Consider the following 20,264-nt stretch of genomic DNA (forward strand, 5'->3'; position numbering starts at 1 on the left):
TGGGCACAATAAGTCTAAACTGTTCATCTCGTACTGTCTCGAGTCCGTTTCGGGCGCGGGGTGTTCTGACGTTACCACTGGTGGATAACTCCCCTGCAACCCACCTCATAATACATCTGTATATGTGCCCGCTCCTGCCTTTACCTTTTTCATCGTCGGGTTCCTGGCACCGGGGCGCCGCCTCAGTTAGGATGATGTCTCGATCTTACCATGCCGCTGGTCCTGCTGTACCTTATAGCAGCGTGTCCGTCGTTTGAGGGGTCACTATGGGTGGTGTGACCGAGCCTTCTCTGGAAGTACGAGCATCGCTGACTTCTTCCTCTGACGTAAAGAGATGTGGGACTCGTTCCCCCTCCGAGCTGTTTCTCATGTCGGGCTTCCGACGCTGCCTGTAAGGCCCTTCTGCGATCCGCTATGATTTGTTCTAGATCGGGAATGTTCCTGGTGCCAGGTATTGTTGGACGACCCAGCTGTGTGAGGGTGACCTTTTTAGCTCGCAGGCGCCTCTTGTTGGAGAGGCTCTGATGCTGTGAGGGCCTGCGCTCCGGCAACTCGTCGCTGCGCTGTTCCAACCACGTACTTGCTTCTGCTGGGTCCGTGAAGAAATGGGTTGTTCCTCCGTGGATAATCTTGAGGCGGGCTGGGAAGAGAAGTGCGTACTGCACGCCATTTTGTCGTAGGGATTGCTTCACTGCAAGGAAAGTGGCCCGTTGACGTTGCACTGCCTGGGAATAGTCCGGGAACAGCATCACATGCTTGTCCTCGACTCTGAGGGTTTTCGCGAGTCGGGCCGCTCGCAGTACCGCATCCCGGTCTTGATAGTGAAGCAGTTTGAGCAAAAAAGGCCTAGGCGAGGAGCCCGCTGGTGGTCTCCGGGCTGGAACCCTGTGTGCCCTTTCCACCGAGAAAAATGGTGAGAGATCTTGGGCCTGGGTGAAGGTTTTAATCCATGCTACTATGTATTGTACAGGGTTCGTCCCTTCCACCCCCTCCGGCAGATTCAGGATTCGGATATTGCTCCGACGAGAGCAGCCTTCCAAATCATCTGTTTTGCGCTCCAGGTGTTGCACTTTGGTCTGCAGTTCTTTGATAGCTTCCTGGTGCGTCTGTATCTGCGGGCCCATCTCATGTAGCGTTTGTTCTCCCTGGTGTACCTTGTCAGCTAGTTTCCGGTGGTCGTCGCGGAGGAGGTTAAGGTCCGTGGCTAACTCACCAAATTTGGTTTCAATGGATACCCGGGAATGCTATATAGCGGCTAGTACTCTGTCCAGCTTCGATGACATGTCATCCGTCTGTGGCGGCCCCCCGTTCTGCTGCTTCCCGGATGGGTCTGGGGGGGGTTGCTTCTGTGGTGCAGGCGCTGGCGTCGAGGTTAATATCCTTTGTGGTCTCCCCATTTTTACTGTAGTGGGACTGTGGGCCCCAATAACACGCGCTGGTCGTGGGGGATTTTCACCGGAGGACGCGTTCCGTCATTCTGCTGCTCTTCTCACAACTTGGCCTCTGAGCCCCCGCAGCTACTGCCTTGCGCGTCAGGGCGACGGGTCTGGAAGGTCTGTGTCGCCTGTTGGTCACTGACGCAGCTCGGTGCCCAGAATCTCCGGGCCCTCTCCCGGTTAACTGTTTAGTAAGGAGCAGTGGGCACCGCCATTTTGTATGGGCCCGGGTGACCACTGGCCGATCACACAGCCCAGCTCCCCCGGTGATCAGACGATTGTCCCAGGCATCCGCGGCCGCCCGTGGACCTGTAGGAAGGGTGTCGTGCTAGGCTCCTGGCCAGGTGAATCCCCTGGGGGCAGCTGTTCGAAGTCCTCACGTTGCGCCCGTGCCCCCCCTCTCGATGAGCGAGGGGGAAGGGGGGGTAGGCGGGGCGTTCTTCGGGGAGAGGGGGGGGGGCCCTCCGCCTTGGCCTTCTCCCGGTACTATGCTGGCGTCTCAATCCATATGCCCCGGGCCTCGAGCCACATTACGCCTGTCCAATGCGCCCACGTCCCCTCCGCCAGTGCAGGTCCGGGTTGTGGGGATCTCGGGGTTGCACCCCGCGTACTCACGGATGTGTCGGGGGACCGGGTGATCAGCGCCCACGGCGGTCTCTCTGGTGTCACTGCAGCACAGCGCCCAAAGTCTCCGGGGCCTCTCTCAGCTTCCGCCATCTTCAGGCTCAGTGTACGCCGCCATTTTGCGTGGGTATGGCGTCCGGCAGGTCAATCCCTCAGCTTCACCTCCATTGAACCCCGGAGGCGGTCAGTGGTATCGGCGGTCCCTTTCCGTGGTGGCGGCCCGGCACCCAGACCCGCCAGGGTTCCCTCCAGCATCCGTCACCCTAGAGGTCGTCGGGCGCCGCCATGCAGAGTGGGCTCATTGTCTGGCGGGACTATCCAACGGTCCCGCTCCTGCCGCGACCTAGTGACACTCAGGGGGACCGATAGTCACTCCGTTGTCGCGGCCGCACGGCTCACACAGCCGCCGGGGTCCCTTCCAGTGTTTGTCGCCTCAGGGCTCGCTGGGCGCCGCCATTTTGAGCGGGTTCTGCCTCCGGCAGGCCGATCCCACAGCTCCGCTCTCGCAGCAACCTGGTGGCAGTTAGCGATACCGTTGGCATCCGTGCGAGTCCCCCATTTCAGCACCCGGCATTTGTGGAGGTTACATGTAGGTGGAGTCGGGCAATGTGAGTCTTCCGTGGGTTGCTGGTCAGAGCTCTACGGGAGTGCGTCCTCCATCTTGGCTATCGTAGCCACGCCTCTAGGCAGGTGCTTGTCGGTGGATTTTTCCAGTCTGGCTCCATTCTCGTCCAAAAACCGTTGTGTCCTTGGGTCCCAGGCACCTTCTCCGCCAAATGTTTCAGTTGTGCATTCCAGTGGACTCCTTCATTCCCACTCCTACCGGCCTAACTCCTAAACAATGGACCATTCTACCTAACGAGCCTTGCACCTGCAAAAGAAATGTATGAGAAACAACTTTGCTCTCGCTCCAAGTTACATTTTAAAATCCAACTATACACAGAGGCCTTTCCCAAGGACAATTACACATTTCAAACTCACTGCGTCTGGCTAAACTAAGGAAATCAGTTAGGCCTCTACTGGCTTTCTCATTGTCCCAGGCCTTTACACGTTTAAATGCACTTTCTATTATAACACAAGCATTACATTTTAAATCATTTTAAAAGCGTTACTTCTCATTTCACTATAAACCTACACATCTCTCATGTTAAAACCTTGTGCTGAAGCAATCTACATGTGCAACTCGAATATGGCACGTTTAAATCTAATGCAACATTTCACATATAAGCAACAACTTTGCAACTTTACCTAAAGCATTTTCTTTAATAAACGCACTGCATTAGTCTTCGATTTACATAAGCACACAACTACATATTGCACTGATCTCGGCCTAATACTACATTTCTAATGTCACACGTTAATATGGTCTTCTAAATATGCGGGTGCTAACTACTGGGGATTATAATGGACCCCTACGATTTTCAAGATAACATGGCGCTCTCTCACATCCAAATTTGTTTATTTCACCTGACAACTCACCACCATCACCTGACACACAGGATGAGAGGGATGGGGAGGAGTATCAGGGTAGGATAAAGGACCCTGACCCATAGGAACACTATGATACTGATGATAATACTGATAATGACCCGGATCTATCCGTCTAAACCCTCACCACCAGATGACAACATAGGATACATTGAGGTTCTTAATTGGGCTGATCATTATCACGTGGTGGAGTTCTGTAAAGAAAACTTAGAGGAGGATTTTTTATTTGAAACCCTTAGCACCACTCAAAGGGCCACTCGCACACTACCCATGCTAAAAGGAATGCTTAAGCATGCAGACAACATTTTTAAAGATCCTATAAGGGCAAGAATAATCACACCTATAGTAGACAAAAAGCACAAACCTGCACCTACTGACCCAGTCTACATTAAAGGTCAGTCGCCTTTACAATCTCTTGTAGTTTCCAATGCATGCAAGAGAGCTAGCTCACAGACCACAGGTGAAGCCCGTCCTCCTGATAAGGCGTCCAGGTTAATTGATGCCTCAGGCAAAAGAGTGGCGTCGCAAGCAGCCAATCAATGACTCATTGCTAATACTCAAGCCTTATTAGCATGTTACAATAGAGCTCACTATGACGAGCTAGAGAAGCTCATTCAATTTTTACCTGATGAGCACAAATCTAAGGCTTATGATCTTAGTCAAGAAGGCAAGCTCATTACTAATACTTCAGTTAGATGTGCCTTAGACGTGCCATAGACGTAGCAGACACAGCAGCCAGAGCAGTAAACATCAGTGTAAGTCTGCGCAGACATGCTTGATTGAGAGTTTCAGGTTTTAAGCCTGAGGTGTAAGCCTCTACTCTTGACCAACCATTTGATAAGGAACACCTTTTTGGTCCAGCAGTTGACACCTAACTGGAAAAGATGAAGAAAGATACTGAAGTCGCTAAGTCTATGGGGCCCTTGCGAACATACTTGGGGGCTACTGTAGATACTCAAAAAGCTCTAGCATTTCCTACTGCGACCAGAATGTACAATATTGAAACCCTAATCTCCAAGTTCCAAGCCAACCAACCACTTCGTGCAAGAGTTTTCATGCAATTGCTAGGAATTATGGTGTCTTGCATCACAATAGTACCACATGCAAGACTTCATATGCGTCCCCTTCAAGAGTGCTTAGCTCATCAGTGTAATCAGTCACAGGGTCAATTGAAGGATCTAGTGTTGGTGGACAGCTGTACCCATCACTCTCTGCAGTGGTGGAATCCACAGAACTTGTCCAAAGGGTGGCCATTCATCGACCCGATTCCACAGACGATCTTAACAACAGACGTATCACTAATAGGTTGGGGAGCACATCTCTAGACTATAACCATTCAGGGATTGTGGCGTAGATGCAAAAACAGCTGAATATCAATCGCCAAGAATTGCTAGCAATATTCCTAGCACTCAAAGCTTTTCAGGCCCACCTCAAGGGCAAAGCTGTCTTGTGTCGCACAGACAACATGACAGCAATGTACTATGTACAAAAGCAGGGGGGACACACTCTTTCCAACTGTCACATCTTGCTCAGTCCATTTGGAAGTGGGCAATTCCTCTAAAGATGTATCTCATGGCAGAACATCTACCAGGAGAAAGTAATCAAATAGCAGATCTACTCAGCAGGCAAAAGCAACAGATCCACGAGTGGGAACTTCATCCTCAAGTACTCCTTCTGTTCTTCCAAATATGGAGGTTTCCGGACATAGATCTGTTTGCAACTCAGCTCAACGCAAAATGCCCAAACATCGCTGCAAGATATCCACAATCACAAGGCAATGCCCTATAGATGAACTGGTCAGGGAGGTTTGCTTAAGCTTTTTCGCCTCTCCCACTCATTCCCTTAGTGGTTCGGAAGCTCAGACAAGCATCCCTGACTCTAATCCTGGTTGCTCCTACATGGGCCCAACAGCCATGGTTCACAACCCTACTAGAACTGTCGGTAGTACCACATCAAAAGCTGCACCTCACACCCAGTCTCCTCACTCAGAGCCATGGCGACATAAGGCATCCAAATCCAAAGGAGCTCAATCTTGCGATTTGGCTACTGAAGCCATAGAGTTATTGGTATTGTGTAATTTTATAGAGCGCACAGCTGCCCCAGCAAAGGGGCGTCCCGGCGCTAGCAGCAAAAGTCAGAGGCAACAGAACTATTACAAGGGAAATAGAAGAGTTTTAATGGCCTTGCGGAAGGGAAGAAGGTCATCCAGGTGCCGGGTCTGTGCAGGAAGGGAATTCCACAGCTTGGTGGCCAGATAGCAAAAAGACCTTCCCCCGGCTCTAGCACGTTTCACACGGGGGACCACAGCCAATAACTGCTCCGCAGAGCGAAGTGGACGGTTAGGGACATAAGGAATCCGCAAATTGGATAGAATCTCTGGGGACGAACGTTTAAGGATTTTAAAAGCAAGGCAAAGAGCTTTGAATTCAATCCTTTTGGGCACAGGTAGCCAGTGGAGTTGTCTTATAGCGCCCGGCGTAGGGCAGGAGCGAGGGAGCCTGAGCAAGACCCGTGCAGCAGCGTTTTGACCTCGCTGCAAACGGTTAACCTCTGCCTTGTTGGCACCTAACATCAGAGAGTTGGCATAGTCAATGCGTGACAGAATAGTGGCCTGAATGATCAGCTGGCGTGTCGCAGGGTCGAAGAACCCCAGAATGGGCCTTAGACCACGTAGGAGTCCAAAGCTTGTGCCTGCCACCTTTTTGGTGTGCGCCTGGAACCCAAGTGTGGAATCGAGCCAGATCCCTAGGTTTTTTACCGCTGGCTTCGGGGTGGGGGCACTACCAATAGATGTAGGCCACCACAGAGAGCTCCAGAGCTTGTTGTCTTTCCCCACCAACAACACCTCAGACTTACTAGCGTTAAGCTGTAGGCAATTGGTGGTCATCCACCGTGCGACCGCCTCGAGCCCGGTTCAAAACCGCACAGGGCCTAAGGCGCAATCGTCCGCGAGGACCACCACCAATTGCATGTCGTCGGCGTAGGAGACCAAGGTCAGGCCGTGTTTGTGCCCTACTCTCGCCAGAGGCTGGACGTAGAGGTTGAACAGGCAGGGGCTTAAAACAGAGCCCTGGGGGACCTCCTGCTTGCTAGGATGGATGTGGGAAAGGAAAGGGGGAGATGTGACCTGAAATGCCCTGTCTGAAAGGAAGGAACGAAACCAATCCAAGGCCAGACCGACTACCCCGGCCTCTTGTAGGCGGCGCAATAATATCTGGTGGGAGACGGTATCAAACGCGGCGCTGAGATCGAGCAAAATCAGTGCCGCCGTTTGACCCTCATCCAGAATGGTCCACAGATATTCGCAAACCGCCAGAAGTGCAGTCTCAGTACTGTGACCGGGGCGGAAGCCTGTCTGAGAGTGATCGAGGATGTTATATTCAGGAAGCTGGAGAGGATGTTATTGCAGTGGGCCTCCGCCACTCTAGCGACCCAGGGAAGGAGCAATATAGGTCTAAAGTTTTCAGGTTTGTTAGGATCAAGGGTTTCAGCAGGGGGACCACCCTTGCTAGCTTCCAAGCTTGAGGCACCACCGCCAAAGTGAAAGAGGAATTGATCACTTGGCATAATGGATCAAGAAGGGTCGGAAGAAGAGAGGTCTAGAGGAGACCTGGATTTGACCCTGCTGCATAGAGCGAGGAGCTCATCCTGAGTGATAGCAGGTATAACCGCTAGAGTGGCGGCAGGGAAAGAGTTTGGTTATCTTAACCTCCCACCAAAGTCTATGAACACCATTAAGGAAGCAAGAAGACCTACCACTAGAGCTTGCCATGCAGCCAAGTGGAAAAGATTTGTTATATACTGCAATAACAACAACATTGTCCAACTTGATGTTTCAGTACAGAATATCATATGTGACTTGCTACATTTACAAAGCTCAAATTTAGCGTATACATCTATAAGGTTACAGCTGGCTGCCATGGCTGTATAGCTGTAGAACAGACAGCATCTCTCTCTTTTCAGAGTCCCCCTTATTAAGGCATTTATGGAAGGACTAAAAAGAGTGATTCCACCAATACTTCTCCCAGCACCAGAGTGGAACTTAAGTATTGTCCTTACCAGACTAATGAATCCACCTTTTGACCCTTTACACAAATGTGAGCTGCAGTTCTCACATGGAAAGTTGTTTTTCTCGTAGCTTTACATCGCTAAGGAGAGTTGGTGAGCTACAGGCATTCACAATCGAAGAACAATTTTTTCGCTTACATAATGATAAAGTGGTTCTTCTACCAACCCAAAATGTCTACCAAAGGTAGTTTCTGCCCTTCACTTGAACCAATCTGTAGAGTTGCCTGTATTTTTTCCGCAACCAGATTCAGTGGCAGAAAGGGTTCTTCACACATTAGACATAAAAAGAGCATTATTTTACTATATTGAAACAACAAAACCATTTCGTAAAACTAAACAACTCTTTGTTGCTTTTACACTACTGCATACAGGCTATGCAATTTCAAAGTCTGACATTTCCAGATGGATCGTAAAATGTATCCAAATTTGTTATGCTAAAGCAAAGAGGACTTTTGTCTATGCCCCCTAGAGCTCATTCCACACGCAAATTAGGGGCTACTGTGGCCCTTTTAGACATCATTCCCATTGCAGATCTCTGCAAAGCTGCAACATGGTCTACTCCACACACATTTACTAAGCACTACTGTATAGATTTGCTAGCCAGACAACACGCTAATGTAGGCCAAGCAGTACTCAAACCATTATTTCAGACAACTTCAACAGCTACAGGTTGACCACTACTTTGGGAGCAAACTGCTGTATAGTCTATGCACAGCATGTGATCTACAGCTCACATGCCTCGAACGGTAAAATGTTACTTACCAGTAGACATCTGTTCTTGGCCTGTAGAGCTGTAGAGTCACATGCGCCTGCCCGGGTACCTGTATCTTTTGCAGTTACAATCATGTAATTGAATACTTATTACATACATGTGCTTGATCATCTCTTTATACACTATTAACTCCATTCTCACCCAATGACGGGTAACAATCTAACAATGGAGTTGATGCCCATGCCCACTAGCTCCGAAAAGAGGAGTCACCGGCCTCCTGACTGGAAAGACTTCTTAGAAGAAAAACAAACTGCAAACATCCAGACCAAACATTAGATGGCGATCTATTCAAAGCATGTGACTCTACAGCTCTACATGTCAAGAACAGATGTCTACTTAGATTAATATTAATTCAATTAATTTAAAATTAGAAACTTTAATCCTAACAAATGATCTTGAACGAACTCTAAATTAATATAAATTAATATATTATTTTGTTCATTTGATTACTATAAAAGTCAGCATCGAGATGCACTGGTGGAAGTAGAATTACAGTTGTCTGCTTAATTGTATTCAAACGTGTATTATAATACTAAGTGATGACAGGAGCATGAGTTAAATTAACTTATCTTAATGCTAAATATAAACCTTACTAATGTTAATTTATTTTAAATGTAACAGTAACATGGGGTCCCCTGACCCTAAATTCAATAAATGATAATTAGTTCATTATTCTAATGTTAATTAAATTAAACTTGGAATCCCTAATAATGAATGTTTAGTTGCATTCATATTACTTTAATGCATTTCATTCTAGGAAACTCTGATGCTCTAACCTTAAATTAATATAAATATTCAGTCAGTTTTTAAACTTTTTATTTACTTTAAAAGTCAGTCGTCCAACTGCAAAGATCAATGTAATGGATTGTCTCCATAATTACATTCACTGTAATGTTCTAGGTTCATATGGCAAGAAGAAATGGGACTTTGAAATAATGACGGTTAATTAATGGGATGACATCCCTCAAGTTTATGATGCAGTTTACTATATGTAACACTTATTCTACAGACATTCTCCGCGTCGGGGAGGGTTGACAATTTAGGAAGAGTTTGCAGTGTATTAACTGCATATCATATGTTTATTTACTGATGATGCTTTGATTAATTATAACGTCTGTGACCACTGATTCTACACAGAACAACTCAACAAAAAAAAATATATTAAACAAGCTTAGTTTGGGCATCTGTGCTAAACTATTGTTTACCTAAATAAGAAGAAAGGTGAAACAAAATTGCTTGTGACTTTGCTTCTACTGGTTGGCATAAACAACAATGGACTCCTCATTCATAGCATCCTTTCACCTTCTTGTTTTCAAGGGCTGCTTTGTTGCCTGTATGACCGCCATCTTGAGGCAGATGGATGACTTCCACTACAACCACTACATCAACACTTTCAAAACAAGACAAGACTTGATTGTAAGTTATTTAGGAATTGAAGAGGCAAGATGGTAAATCGTTCCCAAGTTCATCATTGTCTGTGTTCATAACTGTGAGTAACTGTGAGTGATGCCATTCCTAAGAAGACAGCTTAAATTAATGTAAGAATTTATGCTATAGTACTGTCAGAGCACTAATGAAAAACGCAGTGCACTGAGCTAAGGCTCTGATGTCTCTTTAAACGAATTAACAATATAGTGTTGTTGTTGTTTACTCTAGCTATGTTTTCTCAATAAACACACCTACAAAACTTTAGTAGAGCTGGGCAGCATCATTCACTTTGTACAATGACATAAGCCTGGCACATGCCAGACCCTGTCTTCTTGGTCGAAACAATATTAAATAACAGAATTTCCGGAATGCAGTGTCTGTAACACTGAAGTCAGGCTGAGTTTGTCCTATTAAAAATAACACAAACCAACAAGGAAAAGCAAGTGAGGACGGAAATATTATCTTTTCTTGAAATATCAAAGTTGTCATTAAGAGTAGAAAAAAAAAAAAAAGAAAAAAGTATAGACAATCAAACGATGTCATAGCAGCAAAGTAACATTCCAGTTGTCCGTAATAGAATTTATATCACTCTCCTACCCTCAGCCCATTGGTTAGCCAGACTAATTTGGGTACTTCTGTCAGCTAGCAGAAGGTTGTGAGGTTAACTCTAGATACATGACACCCTATTGTAAAGTTCAATGTTCATTCCACCAGTATTATTTATGACAAGTGTGCACCAAAACAAACCGGATGGTGCAAACTGTATCTCTGTTCGGAACCGAAGAGAGTCATAACATAAATGTAGCACCTAGAACTATTAATCTCTAAATCATCTATTCGTTCGTTATCTTAGTTTCAGTGATCACAATCCCTTGGAAGTGTCTCTGTTCCTGTTGGATTCCTGAATGCCTAGCTAAGCTTTTGATTAATACCATGGGTTCTAGTCCCCATCCTTCAGGTACTGAATGTCTACAATATACTTCTGGCCAGGATTTCCGCGTACCAAGGCAATTATTTCTCAAGGTAGCTCAGCTAGTCTGCCAAAACTGTATAGATGGTCCCAGAACCTGCCCAAAAGGAACACAGCCAAATATAGATTGGGTTTTCTGGTTCAGTCAGTGTACACTCTAGTCAAGTTTATTTGTGTTTCCTGTGCACCAGAGCCTTAGAGTTTTGGTTGGTGATAATAGTCAACTTTCAGAAACAGGGATGAGTTACTATTCACTGAGTGGTCATAGTTTAGGGTACCCAAGAGTACACAGTCAAACTATTTATCTATTTTACAATATTTTTTATTAGGTTTTGTATTAATCATACAGGTACAATTGTTTACATATAGGTACACATAAAATGTTACCTATCAAGTACTATCGTGTTCACATTTCGTCTCTTCATGAGGTACCATATAATTGAGTGTAAACATAGACATTTGGTGGACATTTCGTATACAGCTTCATTTCAATAAGAAGCACTCCACATAATATTCAGCCTTCAGGGCTGCAACAAATTTAAGCATTAGCTACAATGGTGTGTTGTGTTTTATGAGACGGATAAGGATGGGTTAGGCCATCATTCTGCAGCCCTAGGAAGATTGTCATGGTTGTTGCGCAGTTCTCTGCTATCAGGCGGGTGTGCAGGCCTATGCGCTCTCCTCCTGGAGTGCCAATTCTTAAACTTGTGCCCAGCGTTCCACTTCCCTCCTCCAACTGCAATGAGGGTCCTGTTCGATATCTTCTGGCGCTTAGCAGTCACCCTCTTGGCGAGGGCAAAGGCCAAACCCTGACATTTTGCAGTCACCCATGCCCTCCCCGGAACAGGAAGCAAGCCTAGTAGGTCAACCGCCATCCTCAGCAGGCCAGGACATTGCGTCGTACATTACAGATCTTCAACCACTGACTGCCAGAATTGTGCCAGTCGGGGCTGGACCATGTCATATGTAGAAAGTTGGCGTTTACCAACCGACACCTGAGGCACATTTTATCACCTTTTCCATATATTCTATTGAGTTTGTGAGGTGTAAGATAGGACATATGTAAATACATGACCTGCGTGTATAGGAATTTGGTGTGTGTATATTCCAACACTCTTTCCCAGTCCTTGTTATGCATCTTACAACCGATGCTCTCCGAGTTCTGATTTGAAAACCTGGGCACTAGTTTAGGGCCATCCCTGAAGGTGAAGAAGATCTGTAACACCTCATGTATCAGTGGTTCCCTACTTCCCGTGTTCCAAAGCACCTGTAGTGTGCATGCCACTGCTGCTTAGACCAGAAACTGCACGCTGTGCAAATCTCCATCCGTGGTGAGTGCTTAGTTTTCAGCTTTCCCTCCTCATAGCAGTCTCATACTCTGAGATCCATGCCAACATCTTGCGCACTGTGAAGTATCTGCCTCACCTGGCGGAAGGCTGACCAGAAGCATTTCTTGAGCATATAGAGGGAACTGGGGTGCTTGTTTGAGGAATTTCCTACAGGAGCTCAATGCTGTGGCAAGCAGTTTAGTTTAGCATAATTGTCCTATACCTAGGGGACTCATAGACCCGAAGCACCCAAATAGCAGAAATGCACATAAGGTTAGGGCCATAATGACAGCAAATATTTGTCTACTATAGCTTCAAAAAGTCATAGGGGGGGGCGTGGCCAGGCAAGATGGCTGGGTGGACGTGATTCACCTCTGCTCCGAAGCCAAGTCGCTGGACTACTATGAAAATCCATGTGAGAGATAGCCAAATAAACATCCAACCGAAGACTAAACAACCGTGATTCCGGTGAAGCTGCAACCGAGTGCTTCGTGAGTCGGAAACAGATGATTTAGTGCCTGAGGTACACACAAGGGAATTACCCCGGAGACTCACAAGATTGCGGCAGCATTCGGCGGACCAGCGGCGCCGCAAGTCTTTTAACTGAGAACACAGAGGGGCACTGCGATGCCCTGACCCACCAGCTTGTGTGAAAAACCAGGGCGGTCGGTCAAGGGAGAAGTGACACAGTCAGGAGTTACACCCGACGCCAAAGACTGAGGTGCCACAGAGGAGCCCGAATTGACTACTGCCTACCTGATGGTGAGCGGGGGGCCTGGAGGCGGTGCTGATAGCTGCGTGTGGCACCAGGGGTGCGGATGAGGCGGCCTCGGCGGGGTCCAAGAGTTATTGGAGGCGATGTGGGTTACCGCAAGGTACAGAGGCCGATTTGCCTGACCCTAAGATGGCGGCTGTCCTCGTGGACTTTATGGTGCTGCGAGTGAAGGACTTCCATGCAGTGACCATATGGCGAGGTGCCCGGAGCACCGCTGTAGGGGTGGTACTTACCCAATGACATGCATACCCTAAAGCTACATACCGGATAAGGCCCTTCCTAAAAGAGACAAAGGGATCCCAAGAGGGGACTCTTGCCGAGAGGATATCAAAGCCCGGGGTGCTGATCACTTCTAGAGAAGGGGAGTGCCTACTAGGAGCCGACAGCTACTGGAGGCAAAAGACACCACAGGAGCAAGACTCCCCTCTGTCTGCTGAAGGCCGCGTAAATGCGAGGGGAGGGGCACTCAGTCCGCATCTATGCCACCAAAGAAAGCGACAATCAAAGTCTCCAGCTTCTTCACCCCTACCAAGAAGAGACCGCTACTGGAACAAGGAGAAACCCCCACAACCATGGCTCTCTTGAAAGAGGATTTAATGGCCTCCCTTAGGGATTTCAAAACAGAAATCTGCTCTGAGATTAAACTAGATATCAAGCCCTCTATAGACCAGCTCAGAACTGACCTGAACAAGCGCATGTATGCCCTCAAGCAGGATGTAGACTGGGCACCAGAGTCCTGGGGGTGAAGCCCAGGCACAGCACTGGGACAAACTTGCCACGGTCACACAAGACTCAATACAAGACCTCTAATCTCAGTTACATCAGGCCCTACTGAAGACAGAAGACTTAGAAAACAGATCGAGGAGGGACAACATCCGAATTAGAGACCTAAAGGAGGGAGCAGAGGGACCGGACCTAGGGGCCTTTATTGAGAGCCTCTGTGCGGATTTTGCGACCAGGCCAGTTAAAAATAAAGATCAAAAGGGCACACCGCGAAAGGAACCAAGCAGCGGGGGAACGTTGACGCACACACAACATCCTCGTCAAAAGCTGCTCTTTCAAGGTAAAAGAGGCAATCCTGCAAGCGGCCAGGTAAAAGGATGGGATGGGCTCTCAGGGCGTCAATTGCGGTCTATATCAGGATCTAGCACCTGCCACATTGTTGCGAGGCAACAATTTAGGTCCATCACCACTAAATTAAGAATGAACTAAGTCAAATACAGATGGACATATCCCTTCGGCTTGAGTTTTAAACACAACAAAATGAGCCATATTACAGAGCCAGAGTGGCGAGGTGTGGTGCAGCGGCCAGGGCAGCTGACTTCGGAGCACAGGGTTTACGGTTCTATCCCCGGTTCCAGCGGCAGCTCAGCTCAGCACCATGTGGCTCTGGGCAATAGCTCACTTAATTTCCAAGAGGGCCCCCAGCGCCTTGAGACCCGTAAGGGTGAGTAGTTTGTGCTTTACAAATGAAGAATGGCCTGAGAGTATTGGGACTTCCCCTCCCTTGGAGGCTGAGAGCAACAAGGGTGTGTCGAGGGGGAAAGACCGCGACCGCGACAGCAACAAGGCCTCCCAATGGAGTACCAATCCCAAAGGTGGACATACGTGGGCTCGCCTGAACAGTGGACAAGACAAAACAGGGCTGGGGAAGGATATGGAGGCCATGGTGAAACCAGAGCGATAGACGACGCCCATCGTAAAGTGCTCCTGAGCCCGGGAGGGCCAAGACAAGAGATTGCTACCAAAACCAAGCAAGAGGGGCGGCCGTGGCCTCTGGCCGAGGCACCCGCAACATGAATCTGCCCTACTTGGACACTAGAGCTGGAGGCCCACGAGCCATCGGCACAGGTTACTGTTGGTAATGTTGTTTTTATTGTTGGAGGGGGGGTGTTTCAAGCGGGATGGTGGTGGCCTTCAGGGGACTTCACTGGACCAAGGAGACCTTACCAAGGTCCTGAGACACTGTGTGTGCTTGGCAACACACCTGAGGGGAGGGATGCTTGAAAACAGAGCAATGGTGATTTCCATCGACTCTTGGAATGTAAAAGGGCTGAATTCTCCACTTAAGAGACATATCATTTGGAAATACCTGATTGACCATCACTTCGAAGTAGTGGCACTCCAAGAAACACACTTAAAACGCACTGTCATAAGCGCCATTCCCTAATCTACAGATCCTCAGCTAGCACCAAACAGAGGGGGGCTCTTTCATAACTATTAAGTTCAAGCCAGAGGCCATAAGTCCGATAAGGAAGGCCGAATGGTCATGGTGAAGGGTAAATTGAGGGGGCGACTTTGTACATTTATTTCTGCATATGCTCCCAACGTGGGTCAACCTGCGTTTCTATCCTCACTGCTAGATGTAGTGAGAGAGTTTGCTGGAGGCCCAAAAATCTTTATGGGTGATTTTAATCTCACCTGGCAGGCAGAAATGGATAGCACACACCCACATAGAAACGCTACAGGCAATTTCCCCAGGGGTTAAACAGACTCTGCACACCTCAGGACACATGGAGACTCCTCTACTCCACGACCAAAAACTATAAAAACAAATTCACATGTGCACCAAACTTATTCACGGCTCGATTATATTTTTATCAGCCACGGCCTACTGGGATCGCTCCTGGCTGTGAAAATTCTTCCGCTCTCTATTTCTGACCACTGCCTCGTCACCATCTGCCTGAATAGATTGGAGCAACGACCCTTCCAAGATGCCAAGGTGGTACTTCCCTGTATTACTGACAAGGGACAGATTGCTAAGAGAAGAATTAAGGGGGGCTATCACAGAGTATTTTTAATTAAACAGCCCGCATGACACCTTGCCCCTGAACAACTGAGATGCATTTAAGGCAGTTCTGAGGGGTAAATGTTTAGAGCTTAATGCCACACTGAATAAACAGAGGGCGAAGGAGAGGGAAGCCTTGGAGACAGAATTGGAGCTTGCTGTAAAGGAACATAAGAAGTCGCCCTCATGGGCGCTGCAGCGCAAACTACATGAAATGAAAGGGAAAATCAAGGCGATTTATACCAACAGGACTGAATATACCATTTTACTACTCCGTCAACTTTCTTACACACAGGGGAACACGGTGGGATCCCACTTAGCCAGGCAGCTTAGAGAAAAAAGTGAGAGGGAACATATTGGAGGTATCCAAGATGGAGAGGGCAACTTAGCGCACTCGGATATAGATACGGCCAACATATTTCGGGAATTTTACAATGAGCTATACACATGCAAGCCACGCGACACTGCTGCAAAACACCGGTATTTGAAAGTGCTGAAGATACCGTAGGTCTCCCAGACATGGAATGATATCCTTAATGCACCCATCACTGACGAGGAAGTAGGGAAAGCGATCAAGTCGCTTAAGCCCAACAAAGCACCTGGGCCGAATGGCCTGACTGCTCATTTCTATAAAACATTTGCACCAGTTAATATTCCACAGCTTACCCAGGTTCTTAACAATATAACCGAGAGTTCCGGGGTAACACCATCTATGGCGGAAGCTGTGATAACAGTGATCCCCAAGCCGGGAAAAACACTCAAACATTACGCCTCATATAGGCCAATTGCACTCTTGAATTTAGATGCCAAACTGTACTCTGCTATCCTGGCAGCGAGGCTAGAGGACTTGTTGCCAGTTCTAATCCACCCGGCTTCATAAAGGGTAGACAGACTCACGACAATATCCGCAGGACCCTACATCTGATTGAAAAAGTAACTAAATATAAGATTCAATCAATCAATCAATCAGAGCATTTGTATAGCGCACTACTCACCCGGAGGGTCTCAAGGCGCTGGGGGGGGTCCGCTACTGCTCGAACAGCCAGGTCTTGAGCTGCTTCCTGAAGGCGAGGTGGTCCTGGGTCAGGCGGAGGTGGGTCGGAAGGGAGTTCCAAGTCTTGGCGGCCAGGTAGGAGATTCTGGCGATACTCATGGGTCTGGAATCCAAAAAGGCTTTTGACAGGGTGGAACGGTCATTCTTATTCCTCACACTTGAATACTTTTGGTTTGGGAAAACATTTGTAGACATTGTCAAGGCCAACTATGCACAACCGCGAACCAGAGTGCAGGTTAACAGGACCAGCTCAGACCCATTCCTGCTTGATAGAGGGACAAGGCAAGACTGCCCACTGTCGCCCTTGCTATTTGCCTTAAACATAGAGCCGCTGGTGTTGTGGATCCAGGAGTCCACAGAGATACAGGACATTCATTTCGTCGGAGGGGAGCACAAAATTTCACTTTTCGTGGATGAGGTCCTGATAACACTCACTCCCCCGGATCACTCGCTACGAGCTTTACAAGGGGAGCTAAGCAGGTTTGAAGAGGTGGCGTGGTTTGGAGTTAACCTAACCAAATCGTCTATACTAAATCTTACTGTAACAGAAGATGAGACTAAGTGCCTCTGTGAGCGAAACCCCCTTATGTAGGCAAATATTCCCTAATAGGCACTTTCACTATCTCCAACTGAAGCATTGGGCCCTTGACCCACAGGTTATAGAAGCAGCAATGTGAGAACGAACAGCGATGGAAAGCTTTGTGCTTGGATGGGCTCCATGGAGGGAGTAATCTCCTTCCTATACAACTTACTGCTCTCTACATTACATTCACTGAGACCCAGATACATGAATCTCTGAGAGAGCATGACAAAGAGGGAAATATCAGAAAAAGAGTGGAAGGGGTTGTGGACCGACATCTCTAAGTTTAATCACTCCCTTGACCTGAGGGAAGCCCACTTTAAAACTCTTTTTGATTGGTACATTTACCCCACAAAACTTAAAAAGTAATTCACTGATACCTCTGATCAGTGCGGGCTGCTCAGTGACTTCCGACATATCTGGTGGGGCGGCCCCACAACCTAACCATTCTGGGAGGAAATTCTGGCACACATGAAAGAGATGTTGGGATACCCTATTCAGACCCCCATAGATGGGATCCTCTTGGGCATAAGGGACCCTGAGCTTGAACACCAAACTAAAGTGGACCGAGCCATTATGTGGGCCTGCATAGGTGCGGCTAAAATCGCAATTGTTGCGGCATGGAAGAAGAAAGCGGCACCTGTTCTGTCTCAATGGCACTCACGCCACTGGAAAATTCTTAGCATGGAGAAGATGGTTGAAATTTTCCGGGACGATTACAAAAATGTTGATTTAAATGGGGTCCACTAGTCGCATAGCTTACGCAGAGCCTCCCTTCAGCGGTATGTCCACCCTCATTCTGAGTCATGCATCTGTTCCAATTTTAGAGCACGCTGTCCCTGAGACAGGTACTTCCAGAAAAAGCAAAGGGCCCCATGAGGGGGAGGTTTGAATGGGGCTGAGGGTCCGGTAGCACGCCCTTTGAGTCATTCTTTACACTACGTGGCTAGTGAACACACCACTCAGCTACCACCACCATTGGATTTGTCATTGTTAGGGGGGTATACCAGTTAAGTTGGTGGTGGGGTGGGCTAATTTAGGCAGTCTAGGAGCTCGACACATAAGAATGGTTGGGTTGGCTTGACATCAGATTAGAGCCAAGGACTCCGCTCCCCCATGTGAAGAATCTGTAACTCCATTAGCGTACCTCACAGGTGCAGGAAGTGCTCATTCCTCTTCAGTGTACTGTCAACCTATGTATTGCTTAGGTATTATAAAAAGAATGTTAAGATGTGTTATATTGTTAAATGTATACCATGCATTAGATGAGCTGATATATCTGCCAAATGAGAAATTAAATGTCAATAAAAACAAGTTTGAAAAAAAAGGTCATAGAGGATTAATACCATTGGTGCCGGAATCATATTGGGCTGGGCTTACCATTTGTCAGCTAACTGAGCCACCTTTCTACCTGCTTATCAGTGGTGGATGGCAGCAAATGTTTCAAAACTCAACCCGTCAAAAATGGAGGTGTTTCATCCATACCTTGATCCTCACTACCATGTTTGGGTGGTAAAAGCATTTATCTTTAGGCAGTCAAGCAAACTTTGTAGTGTATCCGACTCATTCAAAATGTGCAGCTTTGATTGTGATAAGCCATACAAATTGGACCAAAACTACATTTCAGCTACACCAGCTTCCGGAGTGAAGGGGAATCCAGTTATCTTATGTTATATTTATGTTAATGTTATGTGTATTCATAATCGACAAAAGTAATTCCTTTCTGTGTTTTTCAATTGAGCTGTGATCAATCTCACCAATATATACTTGACCTTCGGGAATTACACTAATGAAATCACGTATCCCTCAAATATCTCAAACACGTAGGTTCATGTTCTTCTCTTGATTTTATTTTAAAACGTATTAAAAATCCAGAAAAGCTCAATACATTCTGTTAGATTCAACTAAATTAAAACCACCTAAATACACAATATTCCTTACAGTACAGAGATTGTTATATCAAACATTTCATTCAAATGGAACACTTTGCTTATTGTTTTATGTGAAAGAAGATATCCAATGTTCACATAATAAACAAATACAATAACTGTGTTAAAAATTGGTCCTTTTGTCGACGCGTTTCGGTGTCTTTTCAGATTGTGCAAACACCTTCCTCAGGACAGAACAAGCTGTTCCCCACCAAGCCTCTGGCTGATGACAGGGGTTTGGTGTAGAACAGAGAAGAGTGTAGTGTTTCTGCTTTGTTTTTGGCACGCATGCACTTTGATCTGGCCTTTATAGTCTCTTATGAAGTCGAGAGTGCTACCATACTGGCTCCCCAGCCATGGTGCTCTTTTCAGTTATCTGCGGGATGGCTAGTAGCCAGTTATCGATCAAGAGAGTAGATGCATTTAAAGATGCAATGGTTGAAGATAGAAATTGAAGATATTCAGACTTTTTCCTCTTTCTGTTCAGCAGTGAAGGGCAGGCTGGAAGGAAATAGGCAGAGATGGTTGGATATGTACTTGGCACCCTGAGCAAGACTACTGGCTAGGTGTTGAATCTATAGGGACTGAATACAGTGTAAAGAAGCAATTAATGTATGCAACCATGATGTACACAAACACACACACATGCATTTAATTATACCCTACAGGTAGGGGAGGTAGTGTGAAGTATTGCAGTCTCAAACTTAACTTAATTTACCCTGCGGGTAACCACTACATAGCCCTGCTTGACAGTCTCTAATGTTTATGTTCTTCCACTTAAAGTTGGGGGTACACTTGGGTGCACCATGTCTATCTCTGTCTAGTATTCTGGTGGAGAGAAACAAAGTGTAAAGCTGGACCATGAATAATCTTGAGGATGAAAGACCAAAAAAAAAAAACTCTCGGGTGACTCAGAACATGTAACCATATAACAATATCCACGAATATCCTTGCTCACTGCAATGCAGGGTTTTCTGTGTTAGATGATGCTTGAGGACCATTTTTGGTGGCTGAGGTTCATATTT

The 20,264-nt window shown here is 46.9% G+C and overlaps 1 protein-coding gene across 1 annotated transcript in view; it reads left to right on the forward strand.

Moving 5' to 3' along the window:
- DOCK5 (dedicator of cytokinesis 5) overlaps nt 1–20,264 on the forward strand; it is an 852,732-nt gene that overhangs the window by 553,429 nt on the left and 279,039 nt on the right. The window contains exon 28 of the mRNA XM_078666602.1: nt 9,706–9,804. Coding sequence (XP_078522728.1) covers nt 9,706–9,804 — 99 coding nt within the window. The remainder of the gene's footprint in view (nt 1–9,705; nt 9,805–20,264) is intronic.

This window comes from Lissotriton helveticus, chromosome 11, assembly GCF_964261635.1.
Source record: "Lissotriton helveticus chromosome 11, aLisHel1.1, whole genome shotgun sequence".
Classification (NCBI taxonomy): domain Eukaryota; kingdom Metazoa; phylum Chordata; class Amphibia; order Caudata; family Salamandridae; genus Lissotriton; species Lissotriton helveticus.